Source organism: Morone saxatilis, unplaced genomic scaffold, assembly GCF_004916995.1.
Source record: "Morone saxatilis isolate NCDOM2014 unplaced genomic scaffold, NCSU_SB_2.0 Contig7, whole genome shotgun sequence".
NCBI lineage: Eukaryota > Metazoa > Chordata > Actinopteri > Moronidae > Morone > Morone saxatilis.
In genome coordinates, this window is record NW_023340246.1 from 8187058 (window position 1) to 8206369 (window position 19312).

At 40.3% G+C, this 19312-nt stretch overlaps 1 protein-coding gene across 5 annotated transcripts in view; it reads left to right on the forward strand.

The window, feature by feature from the left end:
* The window catches only part of ppp2r5cb (protein phosphatase 2, regulatory subunit B', gamma b), a 24357-nt gene extending 6039 nt beyond the window's left edge, over positions 1 to 18318 (forward strand). Inside the window, exons 1-14 of one of the 5 annotated variants that reach the window (XM_035678574.1) lie at positions 4937 to 5130; positions 9943 to 10142; positions 12530 to 12640; positions 12751 to 12843; positions 13002 to 13132; positions 13270 to 13329; positions 13502 to 13610; positions 13736 to 13789; positions 14219 to 14389; positions 14492 to 14619; positions 14717 to 14818; positions 15052 to 15124; positions 15485 to 15601; positions 16572 to 16706. In XM_035678574.1, coding sequence (XP_035534467.1) covers positions 5040 to 5130; positions 9943 to 10142; positions 12530 to 12640; positions 12751 to 12843; positions 13002 to 13132; positions 13270 to 13329; positions 13502 to 13610; positions 13736 to 13789; positions 14219 to 14389; positions 14492 to 14619; positions 14717 to 14818; positions 15052 to 15124; positions 15485 to 15601; positions 16572 to 16706 — 1575 coding nt within the window. In that variant the 5' untranslated portion in view covers positions 4937 to 5039. Of the gene's footprint in view, positions 1 to 4936; positions 5131 to 9942; positions 10143 to 12529; positions 12641 to 12750; positions 12844 to 13001; positions 13133 to 13269; positions 13330 to 13501; positions 13611 to 13735; positions 13790 to 14218; positions 14390 to 14491; positions 14620 to 14716; positions 14819 to 15051; positions 15125 to 15484; positions 15602 to 16571 lie in introns of those variants that run through there. The other 4 variants (XM_035678572.1, XM_035678571.1, XM_035678575.1 and 1 more) reach the window with 4 other exon arrangements.
* The last annotated feature ends 994 nt before the right edge of the window (positions 18319 to 19312 follow it).

Genomic DNA, 19312 nt, shown 5'->3' on the forward strand with positions numbered 1-19312 from the left:
GAGTTGATTCTACCATAAAATATACCTGAATCTTTATCTTGGTTAGCTATTACCCTTGTACTGTGTCAAGAAACCAAAAAGAATATCAGTTTCTGATAAAGGCTGCTCATTTCCCACACCCCAATGAAAGCTTTGATAACGTTCTGCAAAACATTATCCCACAGTGGCCCGGTAGATGTTATCACTTTGTCCTGTCCAAACATGCTCCTCGCTTGGCCTATTTTCTCTCCAGGCATGTTCACCACCTCCTGATGGAAACACATGTCCGAGAGCTCGTCCTGCAGAGCCACAAGGCAAGGCTGAAGAAAACAATAAAACCCTGACCTGAAGCTGGCCTTTCTACTATAAACTTGCCTCAAAACAAATTGTGCTTCTTGTGACTGCAGAGTACATTTTAACTGTCCCAGCACAGCAGTTTGAATTCTTCCTGTTGAAGACATGATCTAGTGAGCTTGAGGCTCTATGAGGCTCTACCAATGTACACAGTCTATAAATTAGTGTCTTCGATAAACATTTGCAGGAGACCTATCTGACTAACGCTCGTAAACAGAATATATATGCTCTAAAGGGGCCTGTTTGTGTCATTGTGGTCTCGTTTCAAGAGTGAACGTACTTGCCAAAAAGCACAGAACAACAGTTGTTGCCTCTGTATGTGTTCTCCTTTAAAGCAGGAGCAATCCTGCATGAAGCATCTGTCTCATAGGGTTTGTCGCCATCTGCTGGTATCAAATATTTAATTTACTGTAATGTTGGTTGACTGGGACAAATATTTTCATTATCAGGTCAGTAATGTAATATAATCTACCCCTGATATTTCAGCCGTGGAAAACAACCCTGATTCTAATAGATTAATTGAAATGTTTTTGCAGATAAAGGCATATTGTCTGTGTTTAACAAGCCAAGTAACAAGTTATATAATATCGATAGCAGTTTGGAACTAAGAATGTTTTAGTTCGGCACATATTAAAATTTTTAGATAAACTAGAATGATAATACAATCAATGTACTGGGAAGAGGGAGAGGAAAATGTGTCCACAGCTGTTTTCTTTTGAAGGATTCTAAAGGAATCTTGTGAGGAATCAGTTACTACAGAAGTTACATCACTCACTATAGAAACAGAGTGTCTGATGTTTTTTGCTTTAAACAGTAAGCCTTGTGTTGTGTTTGCTTAGCATTTGTAAGACTAGTATGTGTAGGCGACACTGACACATAAGCAGATTCAAACCTATTGTACAAGAATGCTTAATGTTAATCCCCTCTTTGTAAAGTTGTTTGCATATATTTTCTCTTTTTACAAGTTATCTTGTTTGTTTTTTAACAGCCAGGTTAAAGGTTTTAGTGTCTGTCAGGGTAGACACTGAAGCTCATGTAGATATATATTTTTCGAACGTAGTGGGCAGATACTTAAAGCAGGATGGGAAAGGGCAAGGCAGGTTTCAGGGAAGGGTTTCCTGTCCCACTCTTGCAGGTGGTAGAGGAAAAGACAAACACATTATCTGCATGACCTGCCGAGGATAGGTTGTGTCCACCCTGGATCATTTTTCAAACTTTAATTATTCTCTCCGGTATACATTGTATTGTATACATCCAACAATAACATTTTTTTGCATATTGTCTTGTGTATAATGGTATTTGTGAACAGTGATTCTCACTATACACAAAATGACATTTTCCATACAATTATAATAAAATCTTTCTCAGTAATGTAACACAGTTTTATTGGTAGTTTTTATGGTGATTTCTATCGAGTGTATTCAGCTTACAGACATGTGGCCGCAGGTGTTTCCACTTAGCATGTCCAACATTTATGATTGGCTGTGTCCCAACGTCATAGTCCCAATATAATTGCAGCTGAGAATCTGAACTGTTTGTCCTTTAATATTTTCAGTCTTTATATGAAAGTAATACAGAGCTGCCATACTGAGCTTGACCTCTCTAATTTGAATACATCACTTTACGTTAGTGTTAGAGTAAGCAGATGAATAGGAATTGATCTAGGATACCGACAGAGCTGCGTTTCTATCATTGGAAGCTGCTTAAGGGGAAAATTAAGCTCAGCTACTGTTAAAAGAGCCTCAGCTGTGTTGATTGTTCTGTTTCTCTAAATAGATTTGAGCCTTAAGCGCTTATTGTAGAGGACAATGACAATGATGATCAGCAGACCTGTAAATGAACCACTCAACTGTGTATTTTAAGCTGGCCCGCTGCTATCAGTGATGAATTTAGAGAAAGCTCTGCTGTAACACAAGCCAGCACACACTCTCCATCCCATCCAGGACCAGACTCATGATGCCTCACAAGTTCACTCTCTTTCTACTGCCAGAAATAGCACAGACAGAGCAAAAAAAAAAGCTCAAGCCTGACGAATGCATGTGCCAAAGGAGCTTTTGGAGAGTATTTGTAACAAGTGGGTGTGTTAAGCGTTGTCTTGTCTTGGGCAGAACAACAGATCTTCTGATGGGAGGGTGCCCCATGACTAGGGAAGAGTATAGCAAGAAAGAGCCCTTTATATGCTCAGACTACACCCTGCTGCTGAAATACTCCATTATTGTATATATTAGGACCAGCCAGACTGGATGTTGGACTGTCGCACTGCTAAATTGTGTTTGGTGATTAGATCATTATGCTCAGGATGTAGCCTAGATTGAGACATTGAAGGTTTCTGACATTGCTCACTGGCTTACAGTTTCTAACCAGTGTAGCAAAAGCAAACACCAGTCAAACCAGAAAGCTGGAAGAATTAGATTAGGGAGAAAAACAGAGAGAAATCATGTGTTGTATTTTTTCTTCTCAGCTTAAGAGTGAGCTTACTGGCTAGGATTAACTAGCATGGCATTATCCGTACATTTTACCCAATACCACATATGTTGTCAAATCAACAAATTGCACAAATACGTAAGTGAGAACTCAAGTCAGGCTCATCCAGTTGCACAAAATGAATATTGGAGAAAGAATGTAAACTTTAATTCTGCACTCTGCAGTCTATTACTACTACTACTTTTACACTAACACAACACTGCTCAGCAGGAGATGGGAAGATACACTAGCAAACACAACCAGGCCATTGAAATTAGGGGCTCTAGCCAAATGCGACATACAGACTTGAACCACCCTAACACCTCCTGCATCTCCAGCGCAGATGTATAAACCCCCAGGGAGGAGTTGTGACACGCTATTATGTGTTAAAACTGTTTAGCTCTCTGAAAACCCAAATAAGGCCAAACCAAAATAAAGTATTTTTGCACACACATTACATAAGTAACTGTGGACATAGTGACTCTTTGACCTAAAAACACACTGCTTTGATTGTGAAAGTCTGCAAAAGGTCCCCAGCTATATTATATAAAAGTGTTTTTTTTTTTTATTTAGACCAAAGTTTACAGCTACATCTGCTGGGAAAAGAAACATTAGCAACAACAAATCACCCTTTTCACATTTAAAAACATGGATATGAATTAGACTTTATAGAAATGTACATTTTATTAATTTAGATGTTTCTACTGTGTGTCACCTTATATATTTTTGACTAACCTCCACTTACAATAACAATAATGAGGAGTCTAAAATAATGCTCAAACTAATTGTATATGTGTTTAGATGTGTAAACTGTGAAATTTTGTTTTTAGCAAAAATGATGCAAACATTAAAGTTAGAATGCTACACACAAGCTCTGTTTATATAGAAAATGTGTGTGGATTGTTTTTGTTGGTACAGGTCTGGTTGTAATGCTAATGCTAATCCTCATGGGGTTAGCAAAGTTAGATTGCACAGGAAATTACTTTTTCCTTAGTGGTGTCTCTCTTGCGTGTCCCTCTTAAAATGTGTGATAGTGCTGCACCCCCTGCATTCCATCTACATGGTTTCGCATGGTGCTTTAGTACGTTAGTCGTAATCATTGTGCGTGTGTTTATAAATGTGCGTGTCTGTGTGTCTGTATGCTTGTGATCATTGCAGCATGATGACACACACACACACACTGTACATGGGGACTGGTAATAGTATGTGTTGTGATTGCGAGTGGATGCGCACTGTGATTCCTTTCTACCTCAATTTGGGAGAAGAATCGCCTTATTGTTACTTGATTTGCTGTATTTATAATTACACTTAGTTTGAGAGTATGATTTTGGTGCGAAACAACTGTCTGCGTGACTGTAGATTTGCCCTTTTCCCACACAGCTCAACAGTGCAGGGTTTTGTCCTCAGCGCTGCTGAGACAGACAGAGTGCAGCTCACTGCATATGCACATCCTGTGTTGCTCACATTCAGACTTCCTGCCTTCCTGTTTCTCTGTCACATACACCTGGGCTCAGGCTGTGGTCCTGGAGAGCCATCTGTCATGCAAAAACTCACACGTACACACAAAGAAAGCACACGCATAAAAAGGACAGTGTTGGACAATCTGTTAGACAAACCTCAGCTTATAGTTTATGTTTTGTATTCTGGTAGCTGTTTTATATTTAAAGCGAAAATCATGTTTAAACTTGCCCTGTGGCGTGTATGCTTGTGGTTCCATGTGTATTTCTTTTAATGCATTGAACTTTTTTGTGTATTGTATTGTAATTTGTCATGTCAGTTGTGGTATTGAGGTTTGTTGTTGGGTGTTAGGCTGTGAATAAGAAATGAGTAGTGTCACTACTACCCTTCCTCTGATTCACTGCAGCCTACATGTTGTGTAAGAATGTGTATTTCCTGGCCTTATTTTTTTGCATTTAAATACCAAAATGGTTAAAGTGATGGCAGGTCTATAGTTTGTGCTTTAAAACTCTTGACAGATGTAGCTGCTCTCGTTCCAATCGCAGTAACAGTCCCACCCCTTTCCCCTCAGCCCACCAACCAATCCTTTCCCTCATGTTTATTTATTCTGACAGCCAGCCCACGTGACAGCAGCCAGCCAACCGGGCGGCTGCAGTGAGGTATGACATCACTAACTAGCTGGTTCCCTCCAGCAGCAGGGGAGCTTCATTTTCTGCTCCGAGTGTTCGTGCTAAAATGGAGGCTGGCTCCTCGCCTTAGCCTGGGCTGCCCTCTTCTCCCCTGTCATGTTATGTTATAGACCTGCCAGTGGGATGGTTCTGGATGCACCGAGCTCCAATGGGCCTTTCCAGCCTGTGGCCCTCATGCATTTTAGAGGTGAGAATAGGAACTCCTCTTCCTCTGCTCTTCTGTGTTTGTGTGTTTCAAGGGGAAATGGGCAAGAATGTAGTTGCTATTTAGCAGCTGCAGCTGCTACTTTTGGATTTTGCAGAAGAAAATATTTGTGTCAGATGACTTTTGTTGACTAAAAGTTGCTACGAGAGACTTTGAGCATTTATCCTCTTAGTGTTGGTGGAGTATTTTGGGAGGAGGAAGCAGGGGATTGTGTTTGTATGTCACCGAGGAAGGGTTTTGCCAAGACATTGCATAGCTTAGCTTGAGTCAGGGAGGGAGGGCGAGAGAGTGAGAAGGAGTGCTAGTTTTGAGTCTCCCATCCCCCATCAAGACTGCTGATGTCATAGGAAGTGAGGTCAAAGCTTGTTGTGAGTGTGTGCATCTGTATTGTATTGTATACAGGTATGTGGTGTCAGCTGACGCACGTGCAAGTTGAAATGCTCCGTTTGTTTTTGCTGAACCTCCTCTCTTCTTCTGAGTTACTGTCTAAAGCCTGAATCTGGGTCCTTCAACAAGTGTAGAGCAGGGACACAAGCTGACACTAGCTGAATGCTGAGGGTGTCTCTAACTAAGTGTTTTAGTGTAATAACTTTAAGCCTAATGGTTGTTCATATATTACTTTCTTTGCAAACAACCTTGCTCACTATCACAACAGATGTGGCAGTGCACATTCAACATGCGGCCCATTATTGCACAAACATGCTACCATCAGTGAGATGTTGGACTAATGTTGTGACTTGCAAGGGTGTTAACATGGCCTCGTGAGTTTGAAAGAATAGGTGTACACAGCCACCTGACCTTATTTACATTGGTTAGCCTATGTCTGCACTGACACAGAATATGTACAAAGTATTTGCCACTGATTACCAGTTCATTTACCAGTTCATTATACATTCACCAGCTGATATTGTGGGATAGGAAATCTGTACTTGGTAGCAATTTGTGTCCATGAGTGGTTTCCTGTGTGCACGCCGGAGCCTTTAGATGAGTAAAGGTTATTTGCCCATCCATGCAGAGAGGCCTGTGTGTGAAGTCGACAGTTGCACAGCATGTCTCTTAATATTTTAGGCCTGTTCAGAAACCCTAGTGCTGTTGTGTAACAGGAGCTGGTAGACCTCTTGGCACTCAAAGGGTGATGAGATGAGGTGCTCATGGGTGGACCCATGTTTCAGCTTGTTACTAACAGGAATGGATCTTCCAGGTACTGATAAATTCAACCTAAAATCACTTGTTATACCTTGAATATGAACAGATGATCTCCATTTAACCTAATAAGCTTAAAGACTTTTAGCTACATTAAGCTGATTGATTTTTGTTTGTTTTGTTCTTGTTAATTTAGATACATATGAGGAGATTTCTTTGCACTTTTACATTAATGCCATTTCTTTTCCTGTTAAGTGTAAAAAAGAAAAAGAAAAAAGGGTTGAATACATGTAAGTATTGTATCTGCCAGAGAGGGAGCAGGGAAATAGTACAGTAACGGACACAGAAAGTGGTAGCAACAAGTTGTCCCCATAGTTGCATTGCTCAGTGGCAGCAGCTTCAGAGTTTTGTGAGCTTGAGCTTGTTGGAAGACAGAGTAAAAGAATATACTCAGCTGTGCCTTGCATAAACACAGTGTTGAAACAAAACAGATCCCCATTAGGGTTCTCCACGGATGTGGTAGCCGTAGCTCAGGGGTGAAGCAAATTGCCAGCTGTTTGACCTTTGATGTGGTCGATTAGATCCCTTTTGTGGCCAGTTGTTTGGACAGAGGGGATGAAGTATGATGTTACTTCAAAGCTACTGACTGACTTGTCACTATTCTACACTCTGTCTGAATATAGACAGTATTCATTTGGCCTGACTCCATGTTCGAAAGGTACTGTACTGCACAAGAAAGCCGTAAAGGCAGATATACACCAGAAGGGCAAGTCGTACAATGCCTCGTCTACCACCACAGGAAATTTAAGTGGCTAATATGTTTTTACGAGCGCTCTGTTTGGGGAGAAATACAACGCAGAAGAACGTTTAGGTCAAGAAAACAGTAGCATAATTGTTATTTGAAAAGAAAAATATGGCACTTACTGGTAGCACACAGGTCGCCGCATTTTGTGTTGTTGCGTGTCAATACCAGCTGTGACTCAGGAAAGTGGAGGTGTAGGGAAAGTCCCTCTGTCGGTGCTACGCAGTCCCAGGTTCAGGTTCTAGCCTCTGTGGGAGTGTGCACAACATACAGTGCGGAATTTCTTAGAATCGACTTGTTTCACCAGTTTCGACTGATATCCACTCTGATGTTTGTACCAGTTCCCCCACGCCGTAGGGACAAAAAGAGGGCTTCGGAGAAAATACTGCAAATGAATAAGTACAGATCACAATTTCGATCACAGATAAGTGTACATGCCACTTTCAAGTTTTGGAATATATCTACTAGTGGACATAATGGCTGGAACAATGACTTTAAAAGGCAGCTTTATGTGTTAATAAAATGGAGGTTAAACAAATGATGGACACAAAATGTTACTTGAAAAGATGTCAGCAAGACTAAGGCCATTTTAGATTTTATATAGAGATTTTTGTATGTCAATTATTTATCTGTTATGAGATAGTGCCTATACAGTGCTTTGTAGATTCATAGAATTGGTATGGAGTTTTTATTATTATTATTATTGCTGGGTTGTTGGTGTTTGCTAAATTACCTAAACACACCACTTCTCTGGAATCTTGATATTAACCTATATAACCTGTATAATTGTGCTTCCTCTTTTAATAAGCATAAACTGCCAAATGTTCTTCATAATAAGTAATTTGACTCATGGCATTCACAAGCTCACAGCTATCTTAATCTGCCATACATACACATGTTGGGACTGTTTGTGATATAGTTAACCTGATTGTCTTTGTGTGAGGTTGGCTGATAACACTTAAGCTTAACTGCCTTTTTTTTATTAGAGCAATTTCTCCTAGCCGTATGTGCTATTGTGGTTTGATTTTAGGATGTGTTTTGTAGGAGCATCATGCTGTTGGCACCACGATGAAGCTGTGTTTTCTGCTCTACCTGTTGCATACCTAGCCAAATTGCCACTAGGTTTAAATCCTTTTTGCTTAGTTTATGTGAACACAGTGACACAAAATGGTTTCTTAAGAGCAACGCCTCTTCCTTTCTACCTTTTTTGTGTTGACTGATTGGTGTTTTTACAAGGGTCGGTTTGGCTGACACGTCTCTTGGCTCCGCAGCTGATGGGCACAGAAAATCAGCATCAGTGTAACAACAGCAGCAGAAGCAGCCTGCATGCATCTTTGATTAGCGGCGGTCACCCCCTGGTCCAAAGTCCTATCTCTGCCTGTGGTCACCATGGTGACGTGCGGTACACATTCAGATTGTTAATGGGGAGACGAGACTGACTCATAAATCACAGGCTGTGACGAATGAATTAACTCTGGCCTATAGGTAGGTTTCATAAGGTGACATTTCGTTTTAAGACACTAATCCCCATTTTGGATGAAAATAATTGAGCGCCATTGCACTTCTTTTTGGTTTCAGGGTACCGTTTGTAGGAATCTGACCAAGTGATAAGGAGCTTGTTATGTTATTTTTTGCTGTTACCGACATTCAGTGTCAATTTGAAAGTAAAATAGTTATTGCCCTGAAAGCGGCATCTCCCATTTGACCTGTAGTTTTATCACTCTTACTCACTTCTTTCACTTGTTTATAAAGCATGACATGGCCTTAAGCACATTATGTGTCTGAAACATTTTGGTGTACAAGTTGGGTAAGCCCTTCAGGCCCTTTGGGTGCAGACTTGTAACGGTTCCAAAATAGAGAACTCTTTGTTTATTTGTGGAGTTGCTGGAAGTCTTAATATATTTTAATGAAACTCTTTTTGCCGCAGCAATTGAATAGTTATTATAATATATAACAATGTTTATTTGATTCCTTGATTAATTTAATTTTAATTTGTTTGGTAATTGTTGTGGATGATTTGTGCTAATCATGGATTCGTCTGAGGCAGCTGTTGTATGGTGATAACGCTTGCTTGCTGGCACAGAATGGTGGTTGGCTCATTGACAGTAAGTGTGCAGTAGCTACAAAAACGTGTAATGATTCTTAAATAGCAAGTTAATGATTCTACATACACAGGTGTGGCTCAGTGGTCCTGGAGGCAGATTTAGAGCCTCTGCATCATTGATGTAGCGGTGACACTGTCTTTGAAAGGGTAAATTATTGATTTAGGAAGTCTTTAAATGAAGTCTCCACATGTCACCACATGAACTCCACAGAAGCAAATTACAGTTGTAGTGAACCGGAATAACATTAAAGCTTTGGTACAAATTTACATCGACTGCGAGGGAGGGAGTGGGGTGAGACAAAAAATTACTTTTGGCACTGATTACCATGACAACAGACAAAGCTTTTGAAACATACAAGTCATTGCCCTAACATCTTTTTGCAGTGTTTATAAAAGACTGTGATGGGTTATTTACCATCCAGCTACTTTTTGGCCATTTCTCTGTCACCCATTCTGTCATGCCTGTGCTGATTTCCTGTATCACACTTTTATCCATGGTGATGATAGTGGGATAAAACGTGGTAGTTGATCAGTCAGTGACTGTTTATCAAACTAAACGAATATATTAAGATATTAGTGTGTGACAGCTCTGACACTGAGACACAGTTTCTCAGACACTCTTACTATCTTGGATGTAGGATATCTCTTTTAAAGAGAATTTGTTCGTGTTCTATGTTAAAGAAAGGTCTTCACACACAATGGCAGACCTGTTGATTCCAACCTTCCTTCCATGTCTGTCTTGCAGATGTTCCCCCTGCAGAGCAGGAGAAGCTGTTCATCCAGAAGTTGCGGCAGTGCTGCGTCCTCTTCGATTTTGTTTCGGACCCACTGAGTGATCTGAAATGGAAGGAGGTGAAACGGGCGGCCCTAAGCGAGATGGTGGAGTACATCACCCACAACAGGAACGTCATCACAGAACCAATCTACCCAGAGGTGGTTCACATGGTCAGTATTTTAAACAGACTACAGTCATTGACATTCGCATCAAGCAAAGTCATTAATAGTATTTTATTTTGAGCTATTTTGTCAAACATTAGTTAACAGAAGAAATAATAATTCTCCAATATTTTGAGCACTGAGCTAGTTAGTTACTTCAGAACTGTATATTATCCAACTCCAAGGAAGGCCAAAGGTCCCTGTATACCATACAATGCGTATGTTGCAGGCCTTCCCCTAGCTAGTGATTTTCTCTGCAGCTAGAGTGAGCCTATTTTACATAATAAGCCTGTATTATTAAGCTCCGTAAAAGAAATCATGTCTTTCTTCTCTTTGTGGCTCAGATCAGTGTAGCAGCAGTACAGTAGGTTGTTTAGGTTTAAGAAAGTTCACTTATATTAATTCCTCATTGTCTGTTGAGCTCTTTGAGGCATTCTTGTGAATAAGGCACCGCTGTATATCACTAAATGCGTGTGACCACGAAGAGCTTTCTGACTCAGTAGAACCAACTGAATTGCTTTCATATTCTATTAACCTCTGTATAAGGATCTGCAATTTGTTAAGAGTCTAGATCTTTCTTTTTTTATGTGGGCGCCATGGGGAGAGAATCTACTTTGCTTTCTACTGCCAGCAATACTTACTTGCCTATTTAGTAATTTTTTTAGCTTCTCACTGAGTCATAGGAAACTCACATGAGCATCACTGACCTCAGTTTGAACCCAAGGATTTGTGTCGCATAAACCTAACTTAATATTTATCTTTATAATCATTGGTTAGCCATTAGGTCAGCCATTTATTTTCTTTCCCCCAAGTGGTCACTTAGTGGCGTTTGTCTAAAGATGGCCAAAAAAGTTAACCCATATGAGGTCACTAAACCCAAATAGCGTCTACAGGTCTGAACCTGTTTATTCAGTTGGGCTGTAGATAGTGTGGTTGTTATTGAGCTCCTACTGTATATTTATTAGAAATGTGTTCCTCTGAGGTCGTGGCCTGGATGTTTTCATGGTGCCAGCTTTGCTTTCCCAAGCCAAATTAAAAAGCCTTTGATGTTAATCAAAGCTCTGCCTCAATGCCACATGGTAAACTGCAGATGATCAAGGTGCAAATTTACCCCCATCCTCCTTGTCGTGGCTTTATTTGATCAATGTTGCAGAAAATGCAACAGAGCTGCCAAATCAGCATGAAAATATACTCTTATTCCTTGCAGCCCCTTTCCCCTGCCCTCTTAAAGACAAAGACTCTTTGAAGCTCACTGATGGCTTTCATCATCAAAGTATGGAGATTGACATGACAAACTCATTTGTAGCCATAAAGAGTGTATTCTTATGTTAAGGCTGTACATATATTTTCTCCCACAAGCCCTTGTTCCTACAGGGCATGTTTGATGCCTCGGTGTGCAAGCTTTAGAACAATATTTTGGCAGACCTTTGGCTGACACGACAGTGGTTGTTCCATTAGTCCCATTCTCTGGGGGAGAAATAAGAAATGGTTTCTGCTAAGAATATAAACATGATGGGGAGTGAGTGTGTTTTGACCTTTGGTCGACTGCACTCTGGAGGGAGTGTCTAAGAGTGCTGTCTGGAAAGTGAGAATGGACAGAGAGAAAAGGTGGATGCTTTCCAATTTGGGGGATATTATTGTCAGTGAAACAGGCTGCTATCTCAGACAGGCACACAAGAAAATATTCAACCATCAAAACAAAATTTCATTCATTCTTTTTTATAAAGAAGATACAACATTTTCTCATTTAACATTTTGAAGGCCAATTAGATAGATTTGCCTCTAAACAAACTAACTAACTAAATTTGCCTAAAACATGAGGAGAAACCAGTTTGCAGAGGCTACATAACATTATACCAGTGTTTGTTTTAACATGTATTTGTATTGTGATCTATGCAGTGCAATAGCGAACATACCTCACTGTTTTAGTTCATGTTTGCATGGCAAAGCTTTTGCAAAGAGGCTTGTTGTCCTTATAGTACTTACCAGTCACCTCCCCTAAGAACCCATTGATTATTTGTTGTTTATGGGATAAGTAATTGATTGTAAACAGCCTTGTTTGCTTGTTAAATACTGTGGCCTCATCAGCTTCATTATTTCAGCTGTCAAAAATGTTTTAGAAGCAAGAAACTTTCAATCATCGTTTGTCAGGTGTCAGGTAGAGTAGACAAACTTAGCAACCACAGCTAATGCTCTCCAGGGTTTGGCAATAGCAAGCAAGCAGTTATTTTTTCACCCTTATTAAATGTAATTGTGAAATAAACTCATCTAATCTGATTTCTGCGTTGGTAGTTGAAACATGGTATTGTGAATCCGCTGTGTTGTCTAAGTGATGGTGAATTTTCAGTGGATTGTTGAGCTGACCTGTGTTACTCTGTTTTTTTTTCCCCCTCCAGTTTTCTGTGAATATGTTTAGGACGTTACCGCCATCATCCAACCCCACGGGTGCCGAGTTTGACCCAGAGGAAGATGAGCCTACGCTAGAGGCAGCGTGGCCACATCTACAGGTACACAGCATTCACACCAATACACAGACACACTCAGACCAACTCTTGTTTATTCACTGTAAACCGATGAGAGTAATTACTTTCGAGTGTTTTTGCTCTGCTTTCCACAGCTCGTCTATGAGTTCTTCCTACGGTTTTTAGAGTCACCTGACTTTCAACCAAACATAGCCAAAAAGTATATTGACCAGAAGTTTGTAATGCAGGTGAGCACATAATGATACAAGTTTGTGTGCATGGTTATACATGTTTGATTTAGGGAATTGTATGCACAATGTATTTCTCTTTAGATAGATCTTCTTTTATATGGTGCTCAGTTGAATTTGCTCTCAGAGCCTCACACTGTGACCTTTTTTGTGCACAGCTCTTAGATCTGTTTGACAGTGAAGACCCCAGGGAAAGAGATTTTTTAAAGACCACTCTTCATCGCATCTATGGCAAGTTCCTGGGCCTGCGAGCGTACATTAGGAAACAGATTAATAACATATTTTATAGGTGAGTGAGTAGATGAGTCAGGTACATTAGTGACACTTCTTCTCTGCGTTATATTTTGTTGGTGGCTGATGGAGTGTATTTTCTTAAATGTAGCACTGTGATGTATTACATGATGTAACCATGTTGCTGTTTTTCAGGTTCATTTATGAGACTGAACATCATAATGGAATAGCAGAATTACTGGAAATATTAGGCAGGTAAGATATTTTTGCGAGGTGCGCCAATAAAACCTTTTCTGATGTTGATGGTTCAGGGAGTAGTTTTTTTTTTTTCTTTTGTTTAATTTCCAATAAAGGTTTTCCGTAGCAAAATGATTAAATAGCCATATTGTCAAGCTTATTTTTCTAATGACCGTCTTTCTTTTTCCAGCATAATCAATGGATTCGCATTACCATTGAAAGAAGAGCACAAGATATTCCTGCTTAAAGTTCTGCTGCCATTACACAAAGTCAAGTCTCTTAGTGTATATCACCCACAGGTAACCACTTTGCCAGGCTCAAACATTGTGTTATACAATTTCTCTGCTATAAAAAAACTGATAACATCAGTGTTTACAATACTACAGTTCTGTTAGAAGGGTTAACATTATGTTGTCTTCCTTAGCTGGCCTACTGTGTGGTACAGTTCTTAGAGAAGGATAGCACCCTCACAGAACCGGTAAGATATGATTTATTAACGTTGTATAGTTGTTCATATTGTTCATATTGTTGATTGAATTATCCTTCAATATCCTGTCTATTCAAGGTTAGTTTATGGGTGTATAAACCCAAGGATTTCACTGCCAGAGTCTAGTTTTTGATCTTTACTCTCAATGTGATTTGTCAGGTATTCATGTAAAATATAAGTACAGTCTTTTATTATGTTATCAGGATTGCATGGTTGTATTATTTTAAAGTCAAGAGCAGAATAAATTAATAATTCATTTGTTTAATCTCTCTAAGTATATGTATTTCAAACTTTTTTTAAATGCTAGTACCTGTAGTACTTCAACAACTTATTGGATGGACAGATCAGCTGTCCATATGTTTTTCTCCTTCTCCTTCAACTTTTTCTTCTCCAATACGTCGGTTGTCCTTTTGTGTGCAGACAGTGATGGCTTTGTTAAAGTATTGGCCAAAAACCCACAGTCCAAAAGAGGTGATGTTCCTCAATGAGCTGGAGGAGATCCTGGATGTCATTGAGCCTTCGGAGTTTGTCAAAGTCATGGAGCCCCTCTTCAGACAGTTGGCCAAGTGTGTGTCCAGCCCACACTTTCAGGTCTGACATTCATCCCAGCGCACATATAACGTGATTTATTTTTCTCCATCAAAAGTCGCCTGTTTACATATGTAACCCTGTTATAAACGTATGTGTTGTTAGGTGGCAGAACGAGCTCTGTACTACTGGAACAATGAGTACATCATGAGTTTGATCAGTGACAACGCCGCCAAGATCCTGCCCATCATGTTCCCATCCCTCTACCGCAACTCCAAGACCCACTGGAACAAGTGAGTCGCCACACTGGCTTTCTCTCAGGTCTATCTCTGTGCTCCTCTACGAAGTGCATCAATCAGTTGACCTGTGGTAATGTTTGTCTGTCTGCAGGACGATCCACGGGTTGATCTACAACGCTCTCAAACTCTTTATGGAGATGAACCAGAAACTGTTTGATGACTGCACCCAACAGTTCAGGGCAGAGAAAAGCAAGTAAGTCACAAGCCAGACATCACACCAGTTTCGAGTGCAGCTACAGCTCTCTTGGTCCTATTACACGGTTACAAACATCATTAGAAAATGAATTAAAGTGACTAAGTAGGTAAATAAGCCAGAGAAGTGAACTGAACTCCTGAGTTGAACGTAACAGGTCAGTGTATCTTTGAGTTAATATTTTCTTTTGATGCAGTCTCTAATGATTTTGCCTGTTTTGTTTGGTGTCTCAGAGAGAAAGCCAAATGGAAAGAGAGAGAAGAAGCATGGCTGAAGATTGAGAATCTTGCAAAGTCAAACCCACAGGTGAGCAAAGAGATTTTAATGGAGTGATACATTAATACTGCAGACATGCTACTGACGATTGCCTCAGTAACTATAATTTTGTGATTAGAATAAACACCCAGTATGGCACAAGTGCTTCAGTTGCACAAATATAGCAAAAAAAAAGAAAAGAAGCTGAGTTGTTGAAGCAGGTAGACGCTCCATATATGTTCATGGTGGCACTAGAGAAAAGGTCCAAAATGAGTCTGAATGTGAAACCTAGAAATGGCTTCAAGTTGATCAAAGATTAAAAGTCAAAACCAGGAATAGACGAGCAAAAAGCAGAAAAGTCAGTCAGTGGTTATTTTTAACCATCCCTCCTCTTCTCTTCTTCCTGTACAGTTTCTGATGTACATTGACTCGGTAGACTCAGACAGTCCCATGGACATGGAGACAGATGGACCACTGCTAGATGATGTCAACATGCTAAAGAAAACAGTAGTGGAGGAAGCCACACAGGTCAGGAGTGTGTGTATATATATATCTATATATATATACATATATGTGTGTGCGTAGCGTAGTGTAGCAGTGAATATTGGTGTGTTTTTGAGTGAGGCAGGCGCTGTGGCTGACAGCCAAATACACTGCAAAAAGACTATGTACAATATGGTTGCTTTGTGTACTAAGGCTACAATTTAATAGATTGGTTGAAAGGTTGATTTTGTTAGTTTGGAGAAACACAGCTCTGCTTTTATCTTTATATATTACTGCTTTAGATAACACCCATCAGCTGGCTTTTTTCAATACATTCTCTTTATTATTCTCATTGGATATGTAAAGCTTGCCTTTCATAAACAGTGAAAGACTGGGAGCTGCCCCATGCTTTTTGAGCTCATGTACAACTTCTACAAAATGTAGCCCAAGGTACTTTAGATACTTTATGTTGTACCACTCCGCCATTAATCCAAATAACACCATTGTCCACTTTCACTTTATTCCTGTTTGCATTTTTTGTCTCTGTCTGAAGTTGTCACTTACAGATGTTTTATTGAGTTCTTCAGTCAAACATTGCTTATTGCCTTTTATATCTTTATATTTTGGTATGGTATAAAATGTTTATACTCAAATGGAGGCTTGAAAGCTTTTAGCTGTAACAGTGTGAATTGGACATAAAGTTAAATAAACTTTCTAACAGCTAAAACATTTGAGGCCATTTCAGGTAGTGTTGCACACTAGGAAGAAAAACTGTCTCCTTCATTCTATCCCATAAATAATGTCTTCTTTCAAGATCATTATTCAAAGCAGGCACGGGTCATGTGATTCCCAAAGTATTATCCCAGCTGTCTTCCAACTTCCAAGTGGAACAGGGGACAAACTGGGAGAGTCGGCACTTATCCTGTCATGCCGTGCAATTATTTATGTACAGCCATAGTGAGACATTTGGCAATGTTACTGAACTCTCTCTGTCTCACTGTCTCCATGTGTCCAGATCCAAAAAGATCAGCGTAGAGAGCGCCCACTGATGCGGAGGAAATCAGAACTCCCCAAGGACATCTGCACAGTCACAGCCTTGGAGCTGCACCGGAGAGCCGAGGAAATGCTGACGACGCACGACGGCCACTAAGAGACCACCCCGGACCCACCGTAAACCAGCAGCATCCACAGAGGAACCACAGGCCCACAGAGGCCAGCACAGCAACAAATCTCTGGTATCTCAGTCCAGCCCAGCACAGCACAGAACTGAACAGTCCCAACTCCTGACACAGAAAATGTCACCGTGCCCTGAACTTCACCCAAGATACTGTAGTGTCGTTATCTCTTTTTCCTCCCTCGCTTTTCTCTTTTGCTGTTTTTTCGGGGTGCTGTGCTGCCCCCTTCTGGTCATTTCTCTCAGGTGTTCTGTTCTGTGTGTGTGTGAGCTGTCTTCTCTTCTTGCCTCTTCTTTATAGATGTCAGGTGCTTGTACAAATATGAGCCCCCCCCCCCCACCCCCAACTGTAACCTCCACAGAGGACTTCTCTGGTTTCATTTTGAGTGGCTGAGAAAATGTCCGTTGTTTCTATATATTTAATATTAGCTATTTTTTTTCTCATAACATTTAAACAAGACAGCTGTTTGTATTTTTTCCTACATATTATATTAGGAGCTCCTCTCAAAGTCAGACACGCTTCCTATCCGTATAACCGTTCTGTTTGGAGCTTGCTATTTTTTCTCAGCTCATTTTCCATTCGCTGTGAAGATCCATTGATCTCTCTGTTAATCAGGACAGGGTCATCTCGGTCTCCCAGTAGAGTGTGTCTGTATGAAAAGCATTACAACACAGCTCTGTTGGTCAAACAGTGCTGGCCTAACAGACGTCATCCAGGTTCCAGGTTTTCCACCTAACAGATCTTTGTTTCTGTGTAGAAGCCTAGTTTGGTGCCAACTTCTCTCGTTAATTTAGTTTTACTAATTAGAAATTTGTAGGCAATAAGTTAACACGGGTTGCATTGTGTGTCGGCAGCTCAAACAATGGTCAGATAGTTTTGTTATTACATGTTTAGAGTCCAGCCCGGCTTGCTGCGCCTGTTATATGAGAGGGGGATTGTGGGATTTATTTTTGGTTGCCCCTTTCACATCCAGCCATTGTAGGAGTGTGTTTAACATGGTCATTAGCATTCAGTACAAGTCGCTGTCATTCATGTGAGACTTATGAGAGGTCAGAGAGATGTTGTTGCTCGTCTGGGATTTACACAATGTTGCTGCGGGTTGAGAGAAGTCGAACAGGGGGCAGAAACCGTGCTGATAGTGATCTTTTTCTACTCTTCTCAAGCAAGACCCTTTTATTTATAAAACACTTGTTCGAGATTAGACTGCTTCACAGATGAGGTATGTTTGGTTTGAAGAGGTCAAACATAAGCCTTTCTTTTCACAGTGCCTTTTATAGTCTAAGGGGATATTTGCTCAACTGAGAATCGAGTAGTAGCATGAACTAAAACGCCAGGTCAGTTTAAAAAATAAGATAAAATGTAACATTGGTTTCCAAAAACAGATGCGTTCAAGTCCATACTTGTCACACTTCCAGCCGCTTGGACTCCAGCGCATGCCTTGTTGAAGCTACAAAGTCTTTTGTAGTTCTAAGCTATAGAGGAGAAACAGAGTGGTCGCCCCCAAACCACTTCAGCGATGAAGCACTTCCTGATAAAACTTGAAAGAAAAAAGAAACACAACTGAAAAAAAAAAAAACAACAACTACTAGTAAAGAATTGAAATCCGTGATGCTGTCTGTCTTGGTGTGTGGGGGTCACCTCCCGTGGGGGTCACCTCCCCTGGGTGCCTGTCGATGAGAGCACAGGAGAGGAAATCACCTCCCATCGTGACTTTTCCATTCTGTGCCCCCACTGTCCCATTCCAGTTAGGATTTGTACCATTGTTTGACCCCTTCTGCCCAGACCTGCACACTGGCTGTAACCCTCCGCCCTTTCAGTGAAAAGCTACTACCCTGTAGGGCTTGTTATTTGGACATCTGTTTGATCTGCTTCTGGATGCTTGCAAGTTCTTTTTGTTTGTGGTTTTTACTCTTCCTTTGCCTGCAGAACCTCCTTGTCAGTGTTTCAACTGAATGTGCAAATTGTAAATAATACTGCAGTAACGTTGTTCGGTTCTCTCCATGTTTGTCTTGAAGAGCAACATTCACCAAAGGCTTTCACAAAAAAAGAAAACACCTCATCCCCTTCTAACCCCGGGTAATGCAGTGAATTTGATGAAAGGAATGTGATTCCATCCCTTCAGTTTCCTGCATCCTCTGACTGTTGGCCGTCATGCAGGAGTTCCCCATTGGTGACTGTTGTTCTTCTTGAAATGGCTTTAATATTGGCTTCTTTGGAGCTCTCTTCATTTTACATAAGCTTTGTTTTCTTTTTCTTTAAAAAGAATGAAGTGTCCTTTAGTATATATCTCATACTAAATGGCTTCATCTAATATTGTACATATAATGTACTTTTATTTTATGTTATAACTATTATTAAATGGTAGATTTCATATTTTGTAGAAAATACCCAATGTACAGAATGCAGAGGTTATTAGCAACTGCTGACAGTTGGTATGTGGCACAGACTTCAACACATGTGACTATTTACATTTAGAAACCGTATAGAATTTGGATAGTTTTTTATCTATTTGTAATCCAACATCTTCTCCGTTTTTTGTTTTTCATCTCCAGACATGTGTTGAGATTCTACATACATGAGC